The 27,597-nt window shown below is 35.8% G+C and overlaps 1 protein-coding gene across 1 annotated transcript in view; it reads left to right on the top strand.

Annotated features, from left to right (window-relative positions):
• VRK2 (VRK serine/threonine kinase 2) overlaps positions 1-27,597 on the top strand; it is a 94,457-nt gene that overhangs the window by 53,446 nt on the left and 13,414 nt on the right. The window contains exons 7-9 of the mRNA XM_065890617.1: positions 13,559-13,691; positions 22,068-22,188; positions 24,566-24,624. Of these exons, the coding sequence (XP_065746689.1) occupies positions 13,559-13,691; positions 22,068-22,188; positions 24,566-24,624 (313 nt within the window). The remainder of the gene's footprint in view (positions 1-13,558; positions 13,692-22,067; positions 22,189-24,565; positions 24,625-27,597) is intronic.

The following is a 27,597-nucleotide window of genomic DNA, read 5'->3' as shown; positions in this document are numbered from 1 at the left end:
CAGAGCGGCTGGGCCCGTGAGCCATGGCTTCTGAGCCTGCGCATCCGGAGCCTGTGCTCCGCAACGGGAGAGGCCACAACAGTGAGAGGCCTGCGTACCTCAAAAAAAAAAAAGTCATGTCCTGGATAGCCAATTGGGGACACAATTGATGTTCTGGAATGTTTTTATTTTGTTGGGTTTTTTGGGAAAAATTTCCCAAAATAATATTCATAGTGGGATCAAGCAATGTTTTTCTTTAAAAATAGCCTCATTGGGCTTCCCTGGTGGCGCAGTGGTTGAGAGTCCGCCTGCCGATGCAGGGGACATGGGTTCTTGCCCCGGTCCGGGAAGATCCCACAGCCGCGGAGCACTGGGCCCGTGAGCCATGGCCGCTGAGCCTGCGTGCCCGGAGCCTGTGCTCCACAACGGGAGAGGCCACAACAGTGAGAGGCCCGCATAACGCAAAAAAAAAAAGAAAAAAAAAGCCCCATTGAGAGTCCGAATGGCCTATTGTAGATTATTTTGATTCTTCTCATCACTTTCCCTGTATTTTAATAGCATTTTGGCCATTTCTTGATAATTCATCTGATACTCTCCAAATATAGAATTTTGAAGATTCTTGATGTGTACACCCTTTACCTTCTTTCTTTCATGATTTTCAACATTTTTATTGAAAGAAAAACAATCCCAACTTCATCTGTGGAAAAATCTCATTTTAAAAAAATCTGGGATTTTTTAGGTACTTCTTTACATCATCTCTGTTTTAGTAAGATATTTTTAAAAATCTTTATTTTAGACAAAAGATGAAAGAAAATGCTTTAGTGCTAATATTGTACTTTGTACAAGAAATAGAAATCAAGTGTACTGGTTTGGTTTAAAAATTCTTTAAATTAAAATAGTATTACCAGAAATGATACTGAGTGATGGTTTTGCCAGTGAGTAGTACCATTCATTTGGCTGCATCTCCCAGTGTCACTAGTGAAGGAAGTTGAAGCACTTTAACTAAAGTCAGGGTTTGTTCCCATCTTTTTATTTATGGAAGGCCACCCCTTTGTTGATCAGAAGCATGTTTTTTCACACAAAGCCTACATCCCTGCTCTTACCTGCAGCCTTTCTTGATGATTCTGATCTGCACTGATCTCTGTTTCTATATTCCTTTAGCTTCTAATGTGTATTTTACACACATGAGCACTCAAGTTTCACTTGTGTTGTCTTATATTCTGAACTAGAAAGAACTCCTTGAGACTTGTAGGAAGGTATACTTCTCTTCCTTCTTTTGTATTCCTCACAGAACCTAGGTTAGTGTTCCTTTTGTAATAACCCTTCAAGAAATACTTTACTGACTTCTCAGGACATGAGGCCAATACCTCTCACTTAGTACCAGGACTAAGTGGTACTTGATTGTTCAGCTCCTTGACCCCATCATGCGCCATGTGTTTCTACCCCAAAGCTCCTGCTAAGTCGAAGGTGATGGCCCTCACAGATAGAGAAGAACAGTTCTTCATGTCAACATCTGGAGTGACAAGTATACCATTGGAAACCTCTGATTTTTACAAACACGTGTTTGATTACTGGGACTTGTGCTAGACTGGAAGTCAGGAAACCAGGTTCTGGTCCCAGCTCTGACACTGAACAGAATTACAGTTTTCAGAAAATCGTTTAACCTATGTGGACTTTGGCTATTTACTGTATAAAATGTGGGACTCTAAGTGATCTCAAAAGTTCCTTCTTGCTGGAAAAGTCTGTGATTCTCTGAAAACATGTTTTCCAAGTACTTAATGCTTATTGCTGAAAGTAATGTTTCTTATACTGTTTCCAAAGTGTCTTGATTATTGTTGCATAGCTAAAGAAGTTAAAAAGTTTAAATTTAGAAAAAAAAATTAATGATCTGGGAGCAGGAATTGTAGCACCTGACCTGTATCTGGTGGCAAAATACTCACTTTCAGATTCCCTAGGATATCCATAGGGTAGGGTCATAAGCCTCATTAAAGCTGCTTGTTCACTGTTTGCTAGAGGGAATTCTAACATAATCCATTTATCAATCACAGTTACTTGTAAGATGGAGTGTGAATTTGTGTTTGTGAGAATTTTGCATGGTATGTGCAGATAATATGGTTACCATTTAGAGAGAGTATTTCCTTTGTCGAACATATATAGTCCTGGTAACATACCTCTGTATCTTATTATTTCCAGAGTAGCATTATATGGTCTTAGCTTGATGATACCATAATATTGCTAGATGGTACAGGTGGCAAGGCTACTTTCAAATATTTTGATATCACATGTATAGGGTTATACTGTAGATTAAATAACATGGTGGTGTTTACAGTCACTTAAAGTGTATAATAACATTCATGTTATTTTCTTTCTTCCTAGTGAGGTTCTGCTATATTTTTTCAGTTGAGTAAAAAGACTTTGAAAATTGTTCCTATGATTTTAGTTGTTTGAACTTTTTTTTTTTTTTTTTTTTTTTTTTTTTGCGCTACTCGGGCCTCTCACTGTTGTGGCCTCTCCCGTTGCGGAGCACAGGCTCCGGACGCGCAGGCTCAGCGGCCATGGCCCACGGGCTTAGTTGCCCTGCGGCATGTGGGATCTTCCCGGACTGGACACGAACCCGTGTCCCCTGCATCGGCAGGCGGACTCTCAACCACTGCGCCACCAGGGAAGCCCTAGAAAAACATTTTTTTAAATTATTTTTTAAGCTTATGACAAAAGAACCCCTTATCTTATTTTTGCTCCCCCAGAATTGTTTAGATTTATGAAAAAGGACATTTGGTGTTCTGGTTAGATGTTAAGAAAATGGTAATGAATTGATTTAATAGGTGTAGTTCTCCCAGGTGGGTAGTTTGATGATAGGTGTCCCTTAAAAGTTGTAGGGAACAGAATGTTCAGGGTCTGTTTTCTATAAAAGGGAAAAAGAATTCACATTTTAGGAATGTATATGCTGTGTAAGTACAGGATGGTCTGTTTAACAAATCACCTGTCCCCAAGAATATAGTTCCCAAGAGAGTTAATGCTGTTGAAAAATTAGTGTTTGTTCATAATCAATACATGTTTGTTGATGCCTACTGGGTCCCACTGGTCATATTATTTAAATTTCTGAAGACCAGATGTATACATGACCAAACAATTGTTTATGACCAAAATATTTGAGCATCCTAATTCACAAAGGGCTATATATGTTGTTGTTGTTTTTTCCAGTTAATATGGGAAAGTGGCATTTCTGAATTCTGAGTCAACTCATTGAGCTGTATAAATTGGTTGGATTAAGAGGTATGCCTGTTGTGGGACTGTTAAAAAACTATGGACCCCCAAGGGGATGTGCATGTAAGAATGGCATGATTGCTGGCAACCTCAACACTGTCTTTGAAATCAGTAGAATTTATAGTTAATGTAGAGCAAGGAGATGCTTTTGAATGTTAGATAGCTGTGTTTTATGTAGACACAGCTTACATGTAGTGAAACTTTTTATAATGTATCTGATGGGCAAATTATATCAGCTAACATTTTGTATCTGCTGTTAACAGATAGACCAAGCTCTGATAATGCTTACCAGCATATTGCAAAGTCTTAAGTGCAGATTTGATTTAGGCAAAGAGGAAGCCTGTGAATTGGATGCAATTCAGATTATCCTCTTCCATTGCCTATTTATTTTGTTAAAGGACAGACACAAGTGAAGCACTTTCATATCATCTTGGAAATGAGAAAGAGAAGGTATTGTAGGTTTCTTTACATAATCTTTGAGAACTTGTGTCAAAAGGAAAAATTGGAAATTGACTGTAATTGGAAAAGCTTTGTTTTGTAGGTGAAGGTATTTTTAGTAAAGAAGCAATTGCTAGCCTATGTATTATTGAGGGAATTTCCCCCCAAAGCCTGGAAAGAATAGTAAGTCAGAGCCCAGCTGTCTTGGATTAAATAGGCTTTCACATATTGCTAGAAGAACCAGTTTGAAATAGAAGGGCAGGTCATAGGGTCAAAATGCTAGTATCATTAGGAATACTGCTAAATATAACTCAGTATTTTGTTATGAATGTTTGAATTTATGGCGCCATTTAAGGGAGTCATAGACTTGGGTCTGATGGAGCAGTAGATGGAGTGAAGAGATAGTCGTAAGGCACAGCTTTCTGCTTTTTCTTCATATGATGACTTCATGGATGTGTCTTTAAATCTCTCACTCTCAATGAGTATTGAATATAAAGGGAAAGAAGGATAAAATTCCAGTAGGTAGTTGTGAGATCTAGGAGGAAAAAAAAACCCCAACATATAAAGCACATGTAAAACAATATATAAGATCAAACTGTATTTTTGAAAAATATATCTTCATGTTTATTCTAATAAACATCCTGTTTGAAAAGTAACCTGGAAGCTTTTAAAAGTCATATTCTTTTGTCTACGCTGAATAGTGATAATACACAAGTGTCATCTGTGGCATTGTGTTACTGGCAAAAAGAAGGTAGGGAAGTTGAGGAGAAACAAAAAAAGTACTATATAATAAAAGAATAAAAAGCACATATTTATATCAGAATGTAATAGCAGCCATGAGGCTACATATAGGTTTTTAGTAGATATGAATGACTTTTGTGAACATAAACATGCTGCTTATTCATTCCATGCTTCATTCCCCTTTTGGCATGTAGTGATTTCCATTAGTCAATAAGCATTTAGTTTATTGTGAAGATTTTCACATTATGGTATCTTGTTGAAAGAATAGGAAAATATTATGTGCTATTCAAATAAGATAAATGCTGGCTTTTTTTTTTTTACATAAAAGCTTTTAAAGTTGCTGAATAAGTCTATATATTTTTCCTAGAGTTTTGAAAGTGTTTTCTAAATTGCCACTAAACAAAGTCACGAATAGTGAGTATCTCCCTCCATTGTATAATTTCCATCAGTCTCTGATGAGAGTTTAAGACATTTCTTGCTACAACAGGGTGTGCTAATTAAAAGGGTTTAATTGTATAAAATAGTCTAAATTATGATAAGGTGATTAGATTTTACAACAGGAAAATTTTAAGTTCTTGAAAAGTGAATCACATCTTGGGGTGTATGTGCATCTCTTCTCTAATGTGAATCTGCAAAGTGGCGGTAAAGGAGTAATGGGATTTAGTGGGTGGTCGTGTCTCAGTGGGCAATGACATCTGTCCAGATTAGCATCTTTTTTCTCTTCCAGCTCCATAATCTCTTGCAGCCCTTCTCCAGCTCACATTTTCCTGTCCAACATATCAAATGTTGAGAAATGCTTCCATGTGAGCCATTCTGGCTGTTTGATACTTAGTTCCTGGTTGATTGAGGAACAGAAAGGCAGCAGATTTGACTCTTGATGGGAAGAAGGTCCTTTATTTTTATCAACTATGAGTCTATCACTCAGTTCTGCATAAACTGAGAGAACCAGGAACTGGTTGGATTAGGGTGTTAGCCATCAATCAACCAGTTTGCTTTTGGTACAGAAATGAGTAAATCATTTTCTTTCCAAATCTTGTTCCTCCTATTCTCTTTTTGTCTATTCATTGAATCCTCATATACCCAGCTAGCCACATTGTTTTCAGTTATCTTTGATTCTATCTCTAAACCCTCTTATGGCTCTGTTCTTTGTCTCCCTTCTTTGTTCACCAGTGCCCTAGTCCAGCCTCCCACTGTCTCTTGCCTGGACTAATGTCATATTCTCCTAAATGGACTCTCTGCTTTCATTTCCCCATTATGATGCTGCCAGTGCTGATAATATTATCCCTTGCCAAAAACCTTTGGTGACTTCTTTTTGCATACAAAAATTGTGTCCCAGCTTCTTAGCATGGTTTTCAAAGCTTCCTGTAAACTCATGCTAACCAGTTTTTTTTCCGGCTTGTGTTTCCAATAACCTCTTCACTCCCAGCACACACTGACCCAGCCCTGGTTTTCCTTGTTTTATCTCTTCTTCCCTATCTCCATTTGTGGAAATCTTAGATATTTTTCAAGGCCCAAATCAATGTCATTTTGTTCTTTGAGTTACCCAATTAGGAAGTAACCTCCCCCTACTCTAAAATATTATTACATTTAAATCTGTTCTACTTTTGTTGGAGTAGATGTTACCTCTAGATGTGCTTGTGTCATCTCTCCTTCCTCTGTGTGGGACGTATGGAAAAATCTCAGTCTTCTGGTCAGGCTGATTTAGGTTTGGATCTCAGCCTTGCCAGTTACTATAAGTTCAGTTGTTTTGCACAGAGCACCTAAACTCACTCATTGTGTTTTCTCATCCTCAAGGTATCTTAAAATAACTTGCTCTTAGTGTCATGAGGGTTAAATAATTTAACTTCTGTAAAGCACATAATGCCTTCGCATAGCAAGTATTCAATAATACACATTCATTTTTGTTTTTCTTTCCTTTTTAGAGTGTATGATTCTTGATATTTTATCATGCTTGGCGTCTGTTGAAAGGAATTTACTTCTATTTGTCCAATTATTACCATCAAGTCAAATCAGTGCAATTTTATTTAAGCCTATACTGTGCAGAAGACCTCAGAGTAGGTGCTGTCATGGATACAAAAATGTATATATCATTATTCTGGCCCCTTGTCCCATAGGATTTTACAGCCTATAAATGTGGATCCAAGGCATAAATAAAAGCTAAATACTTTGTACATTTTTAAAAGGTAAATCCATCTGAACACAAATGAAAACCCAATGAATTGCCTTGAGATTAAAAGGATCTACGTACCAGAATAGAATTCAGGTATGAGTGGTGGATCTCGGAAGTGTGAGATGTGAATCCAGGAGGTGTGCTAGGAAGTGGAGAAGAGCACTTGGGGTATCCGTGGAGGGGTGCTGAATTGAAGACAAAGGCCCTTCCAGTGCAATTCACTGCAAAGAAGAGTTATCACAGGGTGACCTTTAATCATTCCTTTCACCCATCCATTTGGAAAAACAAAGTGGTGTAAGACCTTACAAGCATCAGAAAGCAAGGAGAGGGAAGTAAAGGTTTAATGAAACGCATAACTTGAGAATGTGGCATATATGGTTGCAAATCTGGCTAGGTAAAATAGGAAGTTGAGTTTTGAGGCAGATCTGTTTGGCATAGGAAAGTTGTGATTTTTATGGTCATCAAAGGCTAATTTGTTTTTCATCTTTATTAGTTTAGTGCTTCAAATTAAGGCTATGATTTACTGACTACCTGTGTCAAATTTGTTTTTCAGAGAGGCAGATGCTGAGACAGCATTAAGAGTGCAAGGGCTTTATTGAGGGAAGGGAGTAGAGTACCTATATAATAGAAAGACAAAAGGAGAGGAAACAGGTTTGAACAAGGAAAGCTTTCAGAATAGGATGTTGCAATGACACCTGTGAAAGGAAAGGAGACGAGAAGGATTGGGCAGGGAGAGCTCAGACTATGATACAGTTCTGAGAAAGTCTCAGCCAACCCATTAGGGAGCACCAGAGCAAAAGGGTTCCATTAGAAGAGTCTCCAATTGGGTAGAAATAGCCACACAGCATTCCCACCATGATCATTCTTTAGTAGGAACTGCCCGGGAAGAGTGTCACCTTGGCTCACATGCTGTGGTGGTTCCTAATGGCCCTGCCTCTGGAAGTTGTCAGATTATTGCCCTCCTCACAGGTGAAAGGCCATTTTCTTTTTTTTTTTTTTTTAACATCTTTATTGGGGTATAATTGCTTTACAATGGTGTGTTAGTTTCTGCTTTATAACAAAGTGAATCAGTTATACATATACATATGTTCCCATATCTCTTCCCTCTTGCATCTCCCTCCCTCCCACCCTCCCTATCCCACCCCTCCAGGCGGTCACAAAGCACCGAGCTGATATCCCTGTGCTATGCGGCTGCTTCCCACTAGCCATCTACCTTACGTTTGTTAGTGTGTATATGTTCATGCCTCTCTCTCGCTTTGTCACAGCTCACCCTTCCCCCTCCCCATATCCTCAAGTCCGTTCTCCAGTAGGTCTGCGTCTTTGTTCCTGTCTTACCCCTATGTCCTTCATGACATTTTTTTTTCTTAAATTCCATATATATGTGTTAGCATACGGTATTTGTCTTTCTCTTTCTGACTTACTTCACTCTGTATGACAGGCTCTAGGTCTATCCACCTCATTACAAATAGCTCAATTTTGTTTCTTTTTATGGCTGAGTAATATTCTATTGTATATATGTGCCACATCTTCTTTATCCATTCATCCGATGATGGGCACTTAGGTTGTTTCCATCTCCAGGCTATTGTAAATAGAGCTGCAATGAACATTTGGGTACATGACTCTTTTTGAATTTTGGTTTTCTCAGGGTATATGCCCAATAGTGGGATTGCTGGGTCATATGGTAATTCTATTTGTAGATTTTTAAGGAACCTCCATACTGTTCTCCATAGTGGCTGAACCAATTCACATTCCCACCAGCAGTGCAAGAGTGTTCCCTTTTCTGCACACCCTCTCCAGCATTTATTGTTTCTAGATTTTTTGATGATGGCCATTCTGACTGGTGTGAGATGATATCTCATTGTAGTTTTGATTTGCATTTCTCTAATGATTAATGATGCTGAGCATTCTTTCATGTGTTTGTTGGCAGTCTGTATATCTTCTTTGGAGAAACGTCTATTTAGGTCTTCTGTGCATTTTTGGATTGGGTTGTTTGTTTTTTTGTTATTGAGCTGCATGAGCTGCTTGTAAATTTTGGAGATTAATCCTTTGTCAGTTGCTTCATTTGCAAATATTTTCTCCCATTCTTAGGGTTGTCTTTTGGTCTTGTTTATGGTTTCCTTTGCTGTGCAAAAGCTTTGAAGTTTCATTAGGTCCCATTTGTTTAGGCCATTTCTTTCTTGATGGGATTGTACCTCAGTGGCTACTACACTACCTTTTCAATAATAAAGTATTAAAATTGAAAGTCCTTGAAAGCATTAGTGAAGATTAGGTGTTTTTTGAGGGGGAGGGGACAGCTGAGAAATTCACTAAAACAATAAAATCTTTTGTAGAAGCTGAACTTAGTGACTGACTGTTGGCTGACTTGCATTATTTGGGTGTATCACATTATTTTTCATCTGTTAAAAGTGTATAATGACACATCTCCCCTACCTACCTCACAAAGTTTTAAAAAATCAAACAAAACTAAACCATAGTGCATATCTAAGAGGGATGAGAGAAAAATGAGAGTAGCATGTGGAAATGTGAGAGGCAGTACAGTATGATCGAAAGATCTATGATTAAAGTAAAGAGAAGTGGTCAAGGCTGTTCTTCTATTCATGGAGAAAGGAAATGATTACTAAATTCAGAAAAGTTGCATAAGAAGAAAATCATTTAAAATGCATTAGGGATCTAGATATTTAAATTTTCCTAGGTCTAGTCTTATTATAATACAAATAATAACCCCCTACCTGATCTTGATGATCTTGAGATTCCTACTATAGGCTTGTCTAAAACTAGGGTTATTATATGTATTTATCCTTAAAGTGAAAAATATTAATGAGTTGTTATTTTTTATTTCACAGAAAAAAGGTGATAATATAAAAAAAGTTAACTGAGACTAAGTCTTAGCTCAAGGACATACAAAAAACAGGACCTAGACTGCAAACCCTACTGTAGATTGGGTTTTCTGCTTAAACTTATTTTTGACTTAAACAAAATTTCAGAAATGGACAGAACCACAAATTCTATACTGTATTAAAAAAAATAGACAACACCAACAGTGAAAAGTCTAATATCAAGAACAAGACAAATATGCCCACTCTCGCCATTTTTATTCAATATAGTACTGGAAGTCCTAGCCAGAGTAATTAGGCAAGAAAAAGAGATAAAAGACATCTAAATTGGAAAGGAAGAAGTAAAATGGTCCCTGTCAATGACATTATATTATATAGAGAAAACCCTGAAGACTCCACAAAAAAATTGTTCAAATAAATGAATTCAGTAAAGGTGCAGGATACAAAATCAGTTGACAAAAATCAGTTGCATTTCTATACCCTAACAACGAGCTATTGGAAAGAGAAATTAAAACAATTCCATTTACAATAGCATCAAAAAGAATAAAATATTTAGCAATAAATTTAGCCAAGAACATGAAAGATCTGTACACTAAACTCCACAACACACTGATGAAAGAAATTCAAGAAGACACAAATAAATGGCAAGATACTCCATGCTCATGGATTAGAAGAATATTGTTAAACTGTCCATACTACCCAAAGCAATCTAAAGATTCAGTTCAGTCCCTTTCAAAATTCCAATGGCATTTTTCACAGAAGTAGAAAAACAATCCAAAAATTTCTGTGAACCGTAAAGGGCCCCAAGTAGCCAAAGCAATCCTGCAAAGAACAAAACCACCAGAGGCATCACACTTTTTGATTTCAAACTATATTACAAAGCTATAGTAATCAAAACAGTATGTTACTGACATAAAAAAAGACACAGACCAATTGAGCAGATTAGAGACCCTGGAAATAAACTCACACATATATGGTCAATTTTTGACAAAGGAGCCAAGAATATACATGGGGCAAGGTTAGTCTCTTAAATAAATGGTGTTGGGAAAACTGGACATCCACATGGCAAAGAATAAGATTGGCCACCCCTTTGTCTTACATCTTACACAAAAATTAACTGAAAATGGATTAAAGCCTTGAACATAAAGCTTGAAACCATAAAGCTCCTAGAAGAAAACATAGGCAGTATGCTTTTTGCCATTGGTCTTAGCAGTGTCTTTCTACATGTCTCCTCAGGCAAGGGGAACAAAGCAAAAATAAACAAGTGGGATGACATCAAACTTAAAAGCTTCTGCACAGCGAGGAAACCATCAACAAAATGAAAAGACAACCTACTGAATGGGATAAGATATTTGTAAATTATATATTCGATAAAGGGTTAGTATCCAAAATATACAAAGAAGTCATACTACCCAATTAGCAAAACAAAATAAGACAATTTAAAAATTGAGCAGAGGACCTGAACATTTTTCCAAAGAAGAGATCCAGGTGGCTGACAGGTACATTAAAAGGTGTTCGACATCACTAATTATAAAGAAAATGCAAATCAAAACCATAATGAGATATCAACTCACACCTGTGAACAAGGCTTTTATCAAAAAGACAAAAAATAATAATTGCTGTGAGGTTGTGGAGAAAAGGGAACGCTTGGTTACTGTTGGTGGAAATGTAAACTGGTACAGCTACTATGGAAAACAACATGGAGGTTGCTCAAAAAATTAAAAATAGAACTACCATATGATCCATCAGTCTAACTTCTTGGTATATTTCCACAGGGAACAAAATCATTATCTCAAAGAGATCTGTACTCCCGTGTTCACTGCAGCATTATTCAAATTAGTTAGTGTATTCTGAGTCAAATGGTTAGTGCATGTTTCCTTTACTATATTGTTAGCTTCTTGTCTTTATATTAAATGTAGATCCTGCATTGCCCTTCAAAGTTGGAGTAACGCAGCACTACCTCGAGGCCCATAGCTCAGTGATGACCAAGAGGGCCTTAAAGTTCTCCTCAGCTTGACTAAACTTTAGACAGGTTTCCTCCTGACCGTAAGCTCCTGTCCTCCCTTTTCTTACCGCATTTACTTAAGAAACTTTGAAATTATAAATTCTTGCTCTGCTCCTTTGAGATGTGAATCTTCTCCCAGCCTCTTGCCAGTTTTACAACCCAGGAATGTCTTTCTCAAGGACCTCCAGGACCTGGGAGTCATCCCTTTAAAATGTAATCTTTATTAAAAAGTGTTCTCCTATCTCTACAGTCTTTGAGGTGGGGATAGGAGCCTAAGCACCAATTAGCAAACGTAGATAACCCAGTCACGTTGACCTGTATCCCCTTGGTGTTCTCCAGTACTCTTCACTAGCTCAGCCTCAGCTCTTAAAAACTTTCCCAACTTTTGTTTCAGTGGAGTTGAGATCAGTCACTCTTCCCTATTACAGTAGCCTTGAGTACTTTCTTATCTGTTTAACTTGTCTAGCGCCTTTGAGTTTGGTTGTGATTGAGATGAGGATTCTGGAGTCAGACTCTGGCTCCATTTTACTACACAAGTCACAATGTCACTGACTGAGCTTCAGTTTGCTTACAAAGTAAAATGGAGATAATGGTACCTTCCTACAGGATATCTGTTCATCGGTCGATGAACATTAAGCTCTTATCATGCTCTCTGGTATCGATACATATGAGGCATAATCCATATTTTAGCCATAAAACATCCATAAATTTTAGGTCTTTTTTTTTTGGTTAATCTACATGAAAAACATCTTGATAGTTTTTTTTAATAGTAAACTGTTGTAGTGTATTTAAAATATGTTTCCGTTTGCTATCAATATGTATATTCTCAGGATATCTACTTTGCAAAGTGAAGTCTATTTAGTTTTCAAAATAAATAAAGATAAAAATGCATCATAAATAGTGAAAGCAAGCAACCAGTTATACATCTGATCCTGAAGTGTAATTACTTTGGGCAGTTACTCCTGAGGCCATCTTGAGAGACAGCATCTGTGAGTGAGAGACAAAACTGAAATATCATGTTTTCAGACATTCCAGCAAGCTATGTTCTCCAACAAGTGAAGGAAGCTGTGCTGTTTATATTTTGAAATTCAAAATACCTCCTACTTAGGCTATCCTGAAACCAAAAACTTAAACTAAAATTTAATTTTCTTTTAATAGATATCTTTTAAAATACCAGTTGTAATACTCTATTGTCTTAAAGCTGCATCATGAAATGTTGCCTTATTCTCTAAATTTTAAAGAAACACACGTGAAACAACACATTTTAAAAGTTGAAACTGCTTTCTTTTCCAGGGGGTGGGGGGAGGAGCATGGTAACATATAACAGGGAAGTACAATATTCTGACTACATGTCAGAATAAATGTCTATTCGTAACTGTTCCCAATTCGGTGTATGCTCTATCTGTAAAACTACTTCTCCCCTCCCTTCTCTCTCTCCAAAAGTAATCTGAGAAAAATTCACTTGAATTGCTATCTGACTTTTAATAATCTATATTCTGTTTGGAAACCCAGCTTGCAATTCTGACTGACTTACAAAGATAACAGTGATGATATGGATCCGCCTGAAAGGCCAAAAGTACTGCATTGATGTTCCATTCTTAAATACGGACAACATGATGGTTTTTTTTTTTTTAAGAGTCATTACCTCTTACAGTCTGTTCATTATTTTTATACTTCTTGTTAATGGAGACTCCTGTAACATTAGGTTAAGATTTTTAGATTGTTTGCTCTCATCTCCCCTCCCTGCTTGAAACAGTTTTGTTTACAGGAAGGGGTTACAAAAAACGCAGAGCCTCATACACTGTACAAATACAGATAAAAAGACATATTGTGGTTTATGACGTCTACATGCCCACCTGGAGGGAAGGGAGTTTAAGAGCAAAATAAAAAGACTGAAAATCTAAGTCAACTCAGAAACTAGACTTGCCTATGATGAAGACAGGATTTAAGTTAGAAAGTTCATTGTTATGGCCCCCAGTTGTATATATTTTATCCTAAGGCACCATTTGCTTTAATCAAATGTATATCTGAGGCTCTCTTAACCTATCAGTTTCTTAAGACTTAATTATAAAGGTTATATTTTCAGAGGACAAAAGCATTATTCATTTGTCTGTTCATGTCTTCCAGGTTTATCTTGCAGATTATGGACTTTCCTACAGATATTGTCCCAATGGGAACCACAAACAGTATCAGGAAAATCCTAGAAAAAGCCATAATGGGACAATAGAGTTTACCAGCTTGGATGCCCACAAGGGAGTAGGTAGGTTTCTTTTTTTCTTATTTTTATTTCAGAGGAATAATTAGAACAAAGAGCCTTAAGGCTCCATGAAATGACCTTTGCATAGTCAGCTTGAAGAATGAGAACATTGGTGAGATGTTTATCAAAAGTAGTGAGTTCCTGTATGTCAATGAATATTCTAACAGAGGGAGGAGATACAGACTTCGACAAGTGAAGAAGGAATAAAAGGTGTCAAGTAAGCAAAACTTGATGCTCATTTGGGACAGGAAAGTACTAGTTTGTTTAGGTTAAACTTGGAGGTCAGCAACTGAATTTTTATGCTGTAGTGACAATTACAGATTTGGTACAGGTACACATGTGAAGAATTATTCCTGTTTTTCATTGTGCCCTTATCAGAGCTTTAGAAGATACCATCTCAACAATAAGGAAATCTTTTCTGAATCTATGAAGTGTTAACTTGTGGAAATCTCTCCTAGTCGCCTTTCATATATCTTACTTATTTAAACTCACTTTGATGGTATTGGAAACACATTTGCAGGTAAATTACATACATAGTCCTTTCATTGGACATTGATTGTACTGCCTTGCATTCCAAGGGAGACTTAATTCAACAATTCCCTAATTAGTTAAAGTCATAACCTATGTCTTGTATTCATTTACCATTAATTAAACCTTAGCTGTTTATTACACTGCAGTCTAAATCCAATAGCCAACCCAGAAAGCCATGGCGAAGGAAGTAGGAGGTCAATATTGAAAATATATGGTGCGGAGTCCCACTGATAGTTGCTTTGTTCACAATCAATATGGTCAATGCAACTGTACTTTCTTAGTTGCTCTGTCAGCAAGACAAAAAGTCAATTCTAATGTTATGCTAGTAAAAAAAAAAAGGTGATTATTGAAAAACTTTGTCTTTCAAAATTATATTCTTCATAAACTTTGTTTATAAAAGTATTTTCAAATATGCTAAACCATACAAAGAATTTTTAAACTGCTTTGAAAGGATCACATTTTCACTAAAAGGCAGTTAGACATTTGCACTTGTTAATGGCTGTTGAACTGTTACCCTAAACTGATACTTTCTAACGAGTTTTAGTTGGTGCAAACAACTGTATATTATTGCCTTTTCTATTAAAAGGACCATTGACCATGTAATGTAGAGGGTCTTGATCATTTTCCAGAGCAATTAAAACCCACAGTAGTTTAACGTAGGCCAATGAGAAAGTAAAACAAATGTGTCGGTTGTATACCTTCTTCCTTTCAAGAAGAATCATAGGTTAAATTTTCTGGAATAGAAATTACCTTTTATACTCCTTATCAAAATAAGTGAAATCACTACATTTTTTTTTTCAAGGATAGTTTGGTTAGAAAAGTAGTGATTTGCCAGATATATTAGTATGAAAGAATATTTAGAAATCTGAGAGTACTTTTTGATAGTGGTATAACTGGAAATTCATCATACAGATTCTTAAGCTTTGGTCCAATTATGTCAATGATGATATTAACTTATGGTTGGGCCACTTAGTTCAACCCATAGCTCTAATACTGATCCTATTAGATTCTGACTATTAAAAAAACATCTAGGGGCTTCCCTGGTGGCGCAGTGGTTGAGAGTCCGCCTGCCGATGCCAGGGACATGGGTTCGTGCCCCGGTCCAGGAAGATCCCACATGCCGTGGAGCGGCTGGGCCAGTGAGCCATGGCCGCTGAGCCTGCGCGTCCGGAGCCTGTGCTCCGCAACGGGAGAGGCCACAACAGTGAGAGGCCCGCGTACCGCAAAAAAGAAAAAAAAAAAAACATTTAGGAAGCCACTGTGATTGTGGAATGGGAAAGTCACGTTGTCGTATGTTGGTCTGGTCAGTGTTTGGACTGTGGTAATTCTGGAAGTCCTCCTCAGTTATTCCATAGTTTAGGGCAGTATTTTCATTATGCCGTCTTCATGAAAGATTTGAACAAAATTTTATTCCATAGTGCATTTAAGTTTTTTGCTCCCTAAATAATAATATATGTTGATGAGTTGGGTAGATTTCACAATGCTAGGTCTTTGGAGAGAAGATTGAACTGAGAATGATGGGGAAAAGATATTATCTCTTTGGGAAGACTACTCAGGGGAGAGCCTACATTACGTATTTTTGGTATTTGAAAGTAATGAGCTGGAGTGAGTATTCATTTTTATCATGGGTTTCACAAGATTTCTATAAAAATTAGATTCCCTTAATGCATTTAAAATAGAATGTACACTAAACTTTTCACCATATCTGTATTTATGTGTAGATATACATATATATGCATATATATACACATATATATGCATATATATACACATATATGCATGTATATACACATACATGTATAGATACATAGATACATAGATGTAGATGTACACATATAAATATATATATATATATTTGCTGAAATTTTAACATGCAGTTTTAGTCTAGCATAAAAAAAGAAAGGTTTGGTGTCCTCAAATATTTGAATACTATTCATTCCTCATGTTTTACATTTAATTTTCCAAAATAAAACATTTCACTTTAGGATTTTATTAGAAATGAAGTAATCATTTAGTCATATCTAGAAACTAGAATTAAACAAGGCCATAAATCCTTGTAGGTAAATGCAGAATGTCAGATTCATAAATATTCATGTGTTTACTTTCAGTACACACTATGTAGTTTAATCTCAGAAAAATCTTTTCTGTACCAGTCCAGCTATGAGCTCAAATAAATACTGAGGAAGGTAATGCAAAGGAAAACATAAAGAGTAAAACAAGTTATCACTAGGAAATATAACCTCTAGTTATCAAAGCATTTGTTATGTTTTAGGTTTATCTGTGCTCGATCAGGCCCTGGGAAATATTCAGCCTTCAATGTAAAAGTGACTTATGGATTAGCAACTTAACAGATATATTGTTAACCTGATCCAACTGTCTGGTCTCCGCTACCTTTGTAGTGGTTATTCAGAAACAGAAGCTACCTCTCCTGTTTCTGTGGATTAGTTGGGTTTTTATAATGAAGGAGCTTGTATAAGGTGCCCGTCAGCAGTTTCACCTAAGCATTTTCTAGTTCAGCTGTGTAAAAGGAGGGTAGCTTGTACTGTTATAAGCCAAAAACTATCAATAGAAATATATAGAGGTGAATGGACAGATGGATGAATGGATAGATAACTCTTCTTGAACTATGTGCGTCTATGTATCTGTATTCTTTTAATTGCAGTTATTCTTCCAAACTCAGTTCTCATATATGACCTAAAAGTGTTTTCTGAGAGGCTGAAGTGCTTCATTTAGTGTAAAATTAGAGTCATATATTTTGGGCTTATCTCATCTGTTATTAATTTTTTATTCTTCATAAAAACCAACATGTATAAACATTGACATATTTTGGGCTTGTTTCCTGATAATTACAGAGAATTATATCTGTGTCAAATATACTATTTTAAAATTTGTTACATTCTTAGTAATGTTAAAAAGCAGTATTTGGATCAATGTGTGGTATAGATTTTTGTAGATTTTTCTGCTCACTGAGGCATGCAGTCAATACCTAATTTCTCTAGAGATATACTGCATTTAACATACGGAGCTTTTTTAAATACTTCAGACTTGTGCACTGAGTGTATAATACCTATTTTAATTTGACATCATTGATGACCATAAAATATATCTAAATTGCATTTTAAATGTCCATTTGTTTATATAATATGTTCAGTATCAAGGAAGGAAATATATTACATACTTTTTAAAATTTTTGCCAATTGCTACAGCATATAAAATCCAAGTCTTGTGTTATTTCTTGCACGGCTTCATTTCACTCTAATCTAGCACTCCAGCTTACAAAATATATGTGAAATAAACTGAGAATGTGTTTTCATGCTACCAAACTTGGGGAAATGACATGGTTTATACAATATTTATCTTCTTAAACAATAATTCAGAAAAGGGAACCCATTTTTCAATTATAAGGTATTAAGGTAAACCAAGTTATTGATATGCTCTATTGAATCTATTAGTAGTCAGAAAAACACAATGTTGATTTTTATTTTTAAGTAAATTTCACTGCTATAAATAGTCTTTGGTTGATGTATAAATAAATTTTAATGAAGACACTATTCTTTCTGTATGACATAACCCAATTTTGACATTTAGACATGACTTTCAAAGTCTTGGCATAGGTCTTAAACTATTTGGTTGAGTTAAGAATACACATTGGTCAAATGTAAGATACCTTTGCTCTGTTGAATAACTTTTCCTAAGCCTCACACGTGTTTCATAAAAAACTAAGGCTTAGAATTTAAAAGGTACTGAAGAAATAAAAGCGACCTGGGTTTATTATTTTATTTGAAATGTGACACATTGTATTCTACTTTCCTAATATCCTTTTTGAAATTGCAATAAGTTGTGGCCACCATAAAATTTTCTAGCTCTTTATACATCTGAATTGACAAACTACTGAATAACATAGGTTACTAGTTAGAAAAACAAGAATAAACTTTAAATTTATTGTGCAGATAGTCACCATTCACTTCTCAGGTGAACGTCTTACTCAGATGTTTTCTGCTTTCTTATTGTCATTTCTGAGTATATAAACTAGTATTTTGAGCATTTAGACCCTGTCTGCTTAAGGCGAAAGTTTTCAAGTTCACTTTATTATTTCCTAGCAAATCTTGTTTTTCTTCCTACTTGATAATGTTACTTATGTAAGAAAAAAACTCAACAGGAAACACTTTAGGCAAATAATCAGAGCCATTTTGGGATTAACACTGATACTTTTCTTTTTCTCCCAGTTCTTTCATTCCATTTGGTGAATTGCACCCAGATAATTTTACTCCAGTTTGTCATTAGAATAAGGACCAGTCCTCCAATGTGATTTCTTTGTTGTTCTCATTTCAGCTTGGAAGGACCATTTAACACTTTATAAATTAATGTTTTAATTAAACATTCTTCTTCATCAGAATGAAGTAGTTTTACAGAAATAGTGTCATGTAAGGATAGTTGCATGAAAAATTTTGTTAGTGTTACAGCTTAGACCTCAGGATCTGCTGCTTATTTCTTCCTTGCCAATAGAACTCTTTGGTCAGTATGTCTTTTGGTGTTTTAAGTTAAAATGCCTGCTTCAGATACTTCCCTAACTGTAGAAGGGTATATGTTATGTTGTCTAAATGGTGCAAAACTAACAATGGAGGCAAAGTAATTGGTAGATTGAGTGGAGTGTTGGCTCTGGATTCTGAAAGACTTGGATTTCAATACAGAGCTCTGTGACTTTTTGCTGTGTGATACTGAGCAAGTTATTTAACCTCTCTGAGCCGCTATTTTCTTAATTGTCAACAGGGTTAATGATACCTCATATTGTTAGGATGATTAAATAAGATGATATAAAAGCAGTAGAGTGTCTGGCACGGTAGCAGCTTCATAAATCACATTGATCGTTTTTATTTTAATTATGTATTCTAGTGTCAGCTGTTTCTGGAATCTGCTTTCTAGTGAAATCGAATTCAAGTCCCACCCCACCTGTGCCTTTTTTTTTTTTTTGGTTAGTCTTGGCAATACTTTATCATTTAGAAATGTTGAGCAACTGAGAACACCACAGGCTTTCAGTGAAAAGATTCATTTACATTGTTCCATATTAATAAGCGAAATAAAAATTAGATGCTAAATTATATTTAGAAAGTGACAAGAGAATATTGATAACTAAATCTTCCTATATTTCTAAGCAGAAGTACCATGAGTAAAAGTGTGACTTTAGGAAATCTATATGAAAATATGCTGCTAATGATTATGTTAACTATCAAATGCAACTGAAAAACCTTATGTATTACAATAAATTATACAGAAATACAAATTATACAAAACCAAAATAATCCATAATATGTTTCAACTTTCAAATTAAAAAATATTTTCATTGTTAGATGTTAATTAGTCTTCCTCAACTATGATCAATTCTTTTTTTAATTTTCAGCATTTTATTTGTTTTCAAATATACAGGAAATAGTAGAATAATATAGTAAATATCCAAATATTCAATTCCTAGATTCAACAGTTATCATTATCATATCATCTATATTTTGATGATGTACTTTACCTAAACTTAAAGATATATGATCAGTTCATTGTGTTAATTACATACCCACTCATAGATGCTAATATTGTCATCCAAAATATTTTAATTAATTTAACCAGTGTTAAAATTACTCTTCTGTATGTAGTAGATGGAGAAAAGACATAATCGCTTGTACAGTCTTAGAGTTTAACTTCTCAAAAACACATCACACTTTGCAGTTTGTTTCCCTGAGAGGGAATTTCAGGGAAAGGTGTGTACTTGGAAACATTTTTAATCCTTTCACCTCTCTGTTTAATGGTGGGAAAGAGTGACTATAGAATTTTTTTTTTTTTAACATTACATGTATGTCTGCAGAACTTATTGGAAACAGTGAGTGGTAAAACATTTACCTAACAATAATTATTAATGTATATATGCAGTAAAAGAAAAGTTTGAAAAATGTGGTGCTGTATTTTAATTAGGTAAAACTGAACTCTGATAGTGAAGTAAGTTAACTCTCGAAGGGCTATTTCAAATGAAGACCAGTTTATGAAAGATTGGCTTCAGAAATCTAAATGACTTGTCATTACTTACAGCTTCATATCAATTAATCCCTCAGTTGGGGGGTTGGGGGAAGTGGCTGGGAAGGTTCATTCCATTTTAATTCTGATTGTTTTTCCTCAGAGGGCCTCTTGTGTGTAGCCTATGTCGTCCAAACAGGTGCCAGAATGTAATTTTTTGAAAATTAGAGGATGTGAATTTTTTTAAGTGGTGGTAATCAGGAATTGCCATAATGGAAAAGGGATTTGTGAACACATCTGTACAAATGGAACCATTCCATTATTAATGGGAGATTTATTACTGAAGAAATCACTACAAAGCAGTGTGGTAGAGATTGTGTTTTTATTTTAATAGGGGAGCCAAGTCTTGCATTAGGACATTGTTGAAGCTTGTGCAGAAAGTAAACAGTACCCATGGGACTGTCGCATTCTGCTTGATTGAAGGGCCTTTAATAAATCCGGTACTCTAATAGCAGTTAAGATAGAGTATGTGTAAGAGCTAATCTCGTCTTCTGCTTTTATAGTAATTTATGTATGGTGACCAAAAGTAGTTATGATGTGCTAGCAGCATTGTTCTTTGTAGATGACTTTTTAAAGTAAACTAAGTTTACTGAGTGACTTTTCAGAATGTATGTAATGAAAGGTAATAAAACCAGGATACCTGTTTACGGCGGGTTTAACAGCCGTGTATTGCACTTAGGAGATTTTACATCCCTACACAGATGAACATTCAAGTAATGGTAGAAGTGTGAGCCAGGCTATTGTTTTATAACAATTTGGAATGGTTATAAAAATGAGTTTATTTTGTGGGATTTTTGTTAATGTTTTAATCATTATTTCAGTAATATTTGTTATATTTGACATGTTTCTTAGATTTTTTTGTCCTTCTTTTGAAATCAGTTACTTTAAAAAAAACACAGAAAATTATCATGAAATTAGTCTATGGCACTAGTCTGTAGTTTTATATAAATGATATTTACAGTGGCCTCAAAATGTTCTTTTACTGTATTTTTTTATGAAAAGCCATCTTATATTAGATTATGGAAACCTCTCTTTGGCTTTAAAATTTACTTCCCACCACCTGCACCCCACCCCTCACGCACATTATTTCTTTACCTGTATATTTTTTATTCAGGAGATTTGATCAGAAGTTTGCTTTAGCACTGCTTATATCTAAAATAATATTTGTAAAATTTTAGATCCGTGTACCCAAAACAGCAGGCGTATTTATCCTGTGCTTTTTCATTTAATTGAAAAATCTTAAGAAAGACCCGTTTTTTAATAGTGTACACTAGATGGCAGTTTTGTCCTATTTTCCGATTTCCAGTGCTGCTAGTATGAGTGGAACAGGAAAGGCCATCAGTGTTTAGTCTGCACTTGAAGGGTCTCTGCATGACCAATGCAGACCCCATGGACTTCCTGGAACATGTGTTAGCAATTTAGCTGCAGACATTTATTTCTTTGTTTTACTGCTTGGCTCTTTGAGAAAGTGTTGGTGCCAGGTTATGGGTTGTCTGGATCATGTCAGAGGCCATGGAGATCAAGTTCATGTGACAGGCCAGACTAAGGAAGGATGAAGTTGGAGGAGGTGAGGAAACTGACCCTTACTTTCAACAGCAAGAAGTCACTGCCTTTCTGTGGACCGGGGCCAAACGCCTGGGCGTTTAAGCTTTACTCCAGCTGAACAAACAAAACACATCGCCCATTTGGCTTTTTCATATTTCATCAGTGGTAGTTCATTCAGTGATTTCTCTATTTCTCAAAAATGACTTATCCCTCATCTTTCTCTCTTAATGCTTATTCCTATAGCCCTGTCCAGACGAAGTGACCTTGAAATCCTCGGCTACTGCCTGCTGCGGTGGTTATGTGGGAGACTGCCCTGGGAGCAGAACCTGGAGGACCCTGTGGCTGTCCAGACAGCTAAAACAAAGTACAGATTTTCAAGTATTCCGTTATGTACAGCACCAGGTCTGAAGGGATACATTAAAGCGAGTTAATATCTCAGAGAAGACTGCCATTCAACCTATTCATTCATTCAACCTATTCATTCAATAAGATAGCCAAAGCAAATTTCTTAAATTTGAAAAATATTTTAAAAAACCCAAACAGCTTACAGACATAAAATCCATTAAGCTAACACCTATGAGATCATATGTATGAGAGTTGTAATACAAAATAAAAAGTGAAATATTTGTTCCTTCACACGGTGTTTTCCAAAACTTAGATTCTAGGTGGTGGTATTTTCAAGGAAGAGTATTTTCAGATTAGCATTGTATAAGTATATGGAGTTAGTGTGAGCTTGGTGTGATTGATATTAACTGTGCAAAGCAACAAAGTGAAATGGGACAAACAGGGCTTATATTTTTCAAGTGAGAGCAACATACATTGTTTTTAATCCTGTTATTGGGGGGAGTGTATGTTTTGTTTCTTAAGGAAGAAACAAACAGAATTTGTATATGAGGTGTTTATGTAAGAGATCATTTTGCAGCCACATAAACATTTTAATATTCCACATTCGATTTTTATCACCTAAACTCTATTAGGGTGAGAATTAGGTTAGACTGAGAATAGAGTGGGTTACTATTTTACTGTTTTTCTCACTGATCAGGCCTAACAGAAAGTCAATTGCATGTAGCACAGCATAGCCAGTTTTTCATTATGCACCAAGATATTCTCAACAGTAGTTATCCACAGATATAATATCGCAATTGGAAAAAGCAGCTGTATTTTAATAGGGCAAGTCACAACAGAAGTTTAAAATGGGTAGCTAGCTGATCCATAGAAATCAGTCTTTCTAATTCAGTGTGGCATCAGTTCTTTAATAGAGAGGAAAGCTAGCCTGCAGATACAAAATAATGCAGATTACATTTGTAAATACTGACATATATTGTATGAAATATTTCTCCACTTGGAATCTTGAGCGTCCTAGTCCCTTTCCCAAAACTAACACATTTATATGTCAGTATTAGAACTGTCTAATCAGTTACTTATTGAGGTGACTGATGCGTCCATATAACCCTCAGGTAACTAAACGTTTTTCAATATATGGGTCAAGTCAAAGGACAGTAATGGGCGTATATAAAGGCTTGGTTTCCAATTTTCTACCTCAGTTTACCTAATTTGAATAAAATACTTTATTTAAAAGACTAACATTTTATTTCCAATGATCCTATATGTGTTTTTCTTTTAATAAGACTTACTAATATTATTTTAGTCTTTTATCAATATGCATATATAGATGCCTTCATTGTATATGTCTCTAATGAATATATCTATATGTATATATTTGAATATAATAGGGTATTACATAAATAATAAAATATAATGCTAATAAACATAATCTCCATTTGTATTTTGGGGCCCCTTGCATATATTAATATATTCATTTTGACCTGATTACTAATATAAACCTATTGACCAATAAAGCTAATATTGTATTATGAAGTTTATAATTAAGACGTGTGTATAATTAAGATACGTACATATATATATCTTATATATATATGACATGTTCAAACTTTTTATATAATACATAATCATAATTTATTCAACTTGCTGAGAAGGCATAACGCAGAATTTCCCCATAAGGGCAGGCTTGTATATTTAACCATAATACTGTATCCCATATGCCCTTTATTTTCCTAACATAGGGTAATATTAGATCAGTGCATTTATTGTTGCAATTCTGCCCATGCCTGAGTTTGTGAATCAAACATTCATATCAGTAATTTTAGTCGAATGTTTATATATTTGTGGCTGAAGCAACTTAAGAGATTTGTACTTGTTCAGTCTAAAACACTGGAAAGTGTTAGAATAATGGGTTTTTTGTTTTGTTTTTTGGATATTTCTTGTTAACCTGTTTAATCATGGCATAGCATAAAGCAACTGCCCAATTGAGAACAATATACATAAAATATTAAATAATTTGCCCCTCCCCAGTGCTGAGTACCTGAGGAAAAATATCCTGAAAATCCAGATAACATTTTTCTATGTATTTTTTTCTTAAGGTTTTTTTTTTTTAAAAAATCATGTATCCCTACTTCTACATTTCTACACGTACAGACCTTGTATTAAAGCCTTTATACTGTAGTTCTACATTTAGTTTCTAGGTGATTGATATAAAATCGATCAGTGAGATTTGAGGGATCTCCCCCATCCACTTACCCTCTTACCCATTACAGGTGGGTGAAAAAAAAAAGTATGGAAAGTCACATTACTGGTGACCCACAGAGTTTTGTTTTCTAATCAAAACAGTAAATCACAGGATTGCAAACAAATTCACTGTGTGTTACTCTGTTTTGTTTTAGTCTGTTGGATGAGCTGCCTGAGTCGGTGCTTAAATGGGCTCCTTCCGGAAGCAGTTGCTGTAAGTCAGGTGATAACTTCTGCCTTCTCCTATATGATTTACAGCTCACCACATTTGTCACTCTTGTAGCTTTTGCTGCACCCAGTCCCATTCCCATAGTGATGGGAAGAAACTCTCCAGGGTTACAGATACGTTGCTAGAGAAGAGATTGTTTAGATCCTCTTTTCATCAGGACACAAGAATGCTGCAAGAACATATGCAGGCAGCGTTCTGGGCTCTGCTGATGGCACTGCTTTCTTTTAGATGTATATTTTGGGAATCATGCACAGGTTTAATGGTCAACTGTATGTGGTTATCTCTAGAGTGGACTTTCTGTTTTTGTTCCTATGTGTGTTGCTGAAAGAAGAGAAAGTTGATCTAGGGAAAGACTACTTTCAATTAATAATTTAAAAAACCAAACTATTCAACACTTGAATGCTGTTTAGACTTGGGTTATAGTCTGACTCAACAGCCAGAAAAAAATTTTTGGATTGGCAAGGCATATGACCTTGGGATTCGAAGTATATTTCAGTGAACAGGTTTCTCTTTCACGTTAGTATAGACCATTTCGGAATTCTTTAATTGGTAGTACTATCAGTAAAAATAGTAAGGCAATTCAGAATTACCCAAGTGCTGCATGGCACATTGTTCAGCACCGAGTTAACCACCGAGTTAGACTGCCTCACAGAGCAGAGCCTGCTTCTGCTGTCCGGCTTGCTTTCTCTCCGAGACGATAGGCAGAGTGAATCTTGATCTCTGTTTCTACCGGGCAACTTCGAAGTTAGCTTTTAGCTGACTTTCATGAAAGTAAATATGTACGCTGAGTGTCTAGATAAGGTCAAATAGTATCAGTTTCCACATGAGAGTTTAAAAGTAGAGTTAAATCATCTTAAACTTATACTTACAGCCCTTCTTTGACCAGAAACCAAAATTTTCATTTCCTTAGGCAATGAACAGACCAGTTCTGTTTTCCCACCTCCATTTCCCAAATCCCACAAGTCTGCCCAGTATGAGTCTTCTGCTTCCCACCCTCTGTTGTCTCTTTCCTTCTGACGGAGGGAGGCAAACGGGAGAGTAGTATTCTCATTTTGGGGGATGGGTTGAAAGATGAAAACTTTTCATCTATGTAACTGCACTGAGTAACTCAGTCAATATGCCAGTATTCCTTTTTGGCTAATATTCTTATTGGCATTTTTACCAAGTCACACAGCTTTCATTTTACTCAACAGGACAGCAAAAAGAGAGATGAGGAGATGTTAAAAATTTTTTTAAATTGTATATCTCTTTTCTTGTCTCTCATGCACAAAAGGTAAGTGTTCAGTTTAGGATTAGGAAAGAAAGCCCACGTGCCCTGGATTGTACACAGTAAATGCTTACGGACCAGTGTATACTCTGGGACACTGCTATTGCTACATATAGTGTTTGAGTGGTACAAGAAATGGTGGGAGGAGTGCCAGTACAAACCATTTGTTTGGGTCTATACTATTCTTTTATAAAATGCAGATTTCTATTTCTAAAGCACAAAACGTTGAAACATTATTATTAACTGAAGGTCTCTCAAGTTAGTTGGTTATGCTTAGGAGAGTGGGTATTGCTAGCATGAGAATTAATCCGATTTACAGAAGGTTTATTACTAAGACATTTTATGAAATAAAACAGCTGAGAAGTTTGCAACACGCATGTCCAATTCAGTGTAATAATATCAATAATAGTTTCAAAAGTTTCTATCTCTTGAAATGATAGTAATGATACTTAATATTTCACTAGCTTAAAAAGCAGATGATTCAAGAATATCATAATTTCATACTACTCAAAGCATTTGTTTTATAACTCTGGAAATATGCTAGTAAATTAAAAGGTGTACTTAATATAATAAATCCAGATCTTGAAAGGCTAACATTTAAACCAGTACTATATCACAATCATCTAAGCGTCAGGTTTATCATAATATATTCATAACAGAGGTGGCTCTTTCCTTTTTCTCCCTCTGCTACCTCACTGGTACCTCATTTTTTCAAACCCCAGACCCATGAAGGCTTTGCAGCACAGCTACTGTCAGCTGGTGGAGTGCCAGGAGTCTTCCATTGTCTTCTAACAGTGAATTATGAAAAGTGTCCCCAACGTATTCAGCTCTCTTCTTCATCTGGGATATTCTGGTTAATAGAATTATAATATATACCAAACTGGGGTTACCAGTCTTGAACAAAGAAAAACAGAATATTCATATTAAAATGGTAGTGGATGTAATTTCATCTTTTTTCTTTTGGATCATCTCTTCAAGAATTGGATGCCCCCACAAAGGGCTTCTGGAAACATGAGTTATAAATGTGATGAAGCTACAGCACTTCCTAGTTACAGAGATCTGGTCGAGCGAGTGCTAGATAACAGAATTTGACATCTTATACATTAAGAGGAAAAAAGGAGGTTGCAGAATTGCCACAGTATCCAAAAAAACAAAAAAAACTCTGGAGCCAAGAGTTTTCATTTTCACCACAATAGCCCTATGTTCCTGGAAAATAGTTGTGGACAATACAGTGTAAAATGGTCACTCTCTGACTTTCCTTGGGGGGGTTGGGGGGAGAGATAATGACTATTCCTTTTGGAATTTTTCCCTGTAGGGAGTGAAACCCAGTGTCTCTGCAGTTCCCCACTTGAAAGGAGGTAGGCCTGGAAGGGAGCAAAGATTTAGGAAGTCAGTTCTGCCAAGCCACGAAGCTTCCCCAATTTCCCCACCATAGGATATAAACAACTTAGTGAGAAAGTAAGAGGTACTTGTGTCTGGGTCAGTAATAAGTCTTTGAAGAGGAAAGGCTTGAAAAACTAGTTTATGGAGTATAAACATCTCTGTTAACAAATGAAAATATGCCAGTTTTTAAACAGTGTATGGTATTGTCACTTATATCTCAGATTGAACCTCCACCTGAAACAAATGCAAACTACATTTGTTGTAAAGTGGCTATATTTCCAATTTTTGGTTACTGACTCTACTTGTAC

Source organism: Phocoena phocoena, chromosome 14 (assembly GCF_963924675.1).
Source record: "Phocoena phocoena chromosome 14, mPhoPho1.1, whole genome shotgun sequence".
In the NCBI taxonomy this organism is placed as follows: domain Eukaryota; kingdom Metazoa; phylum Chordata; class Mammalia; order Artiodactyla; family Phocoenidae; genus Phocoena; species Phocoena phocoena.
This window is presented reverse-complemented; position numbering and strand designations above follow the sequence as displayed.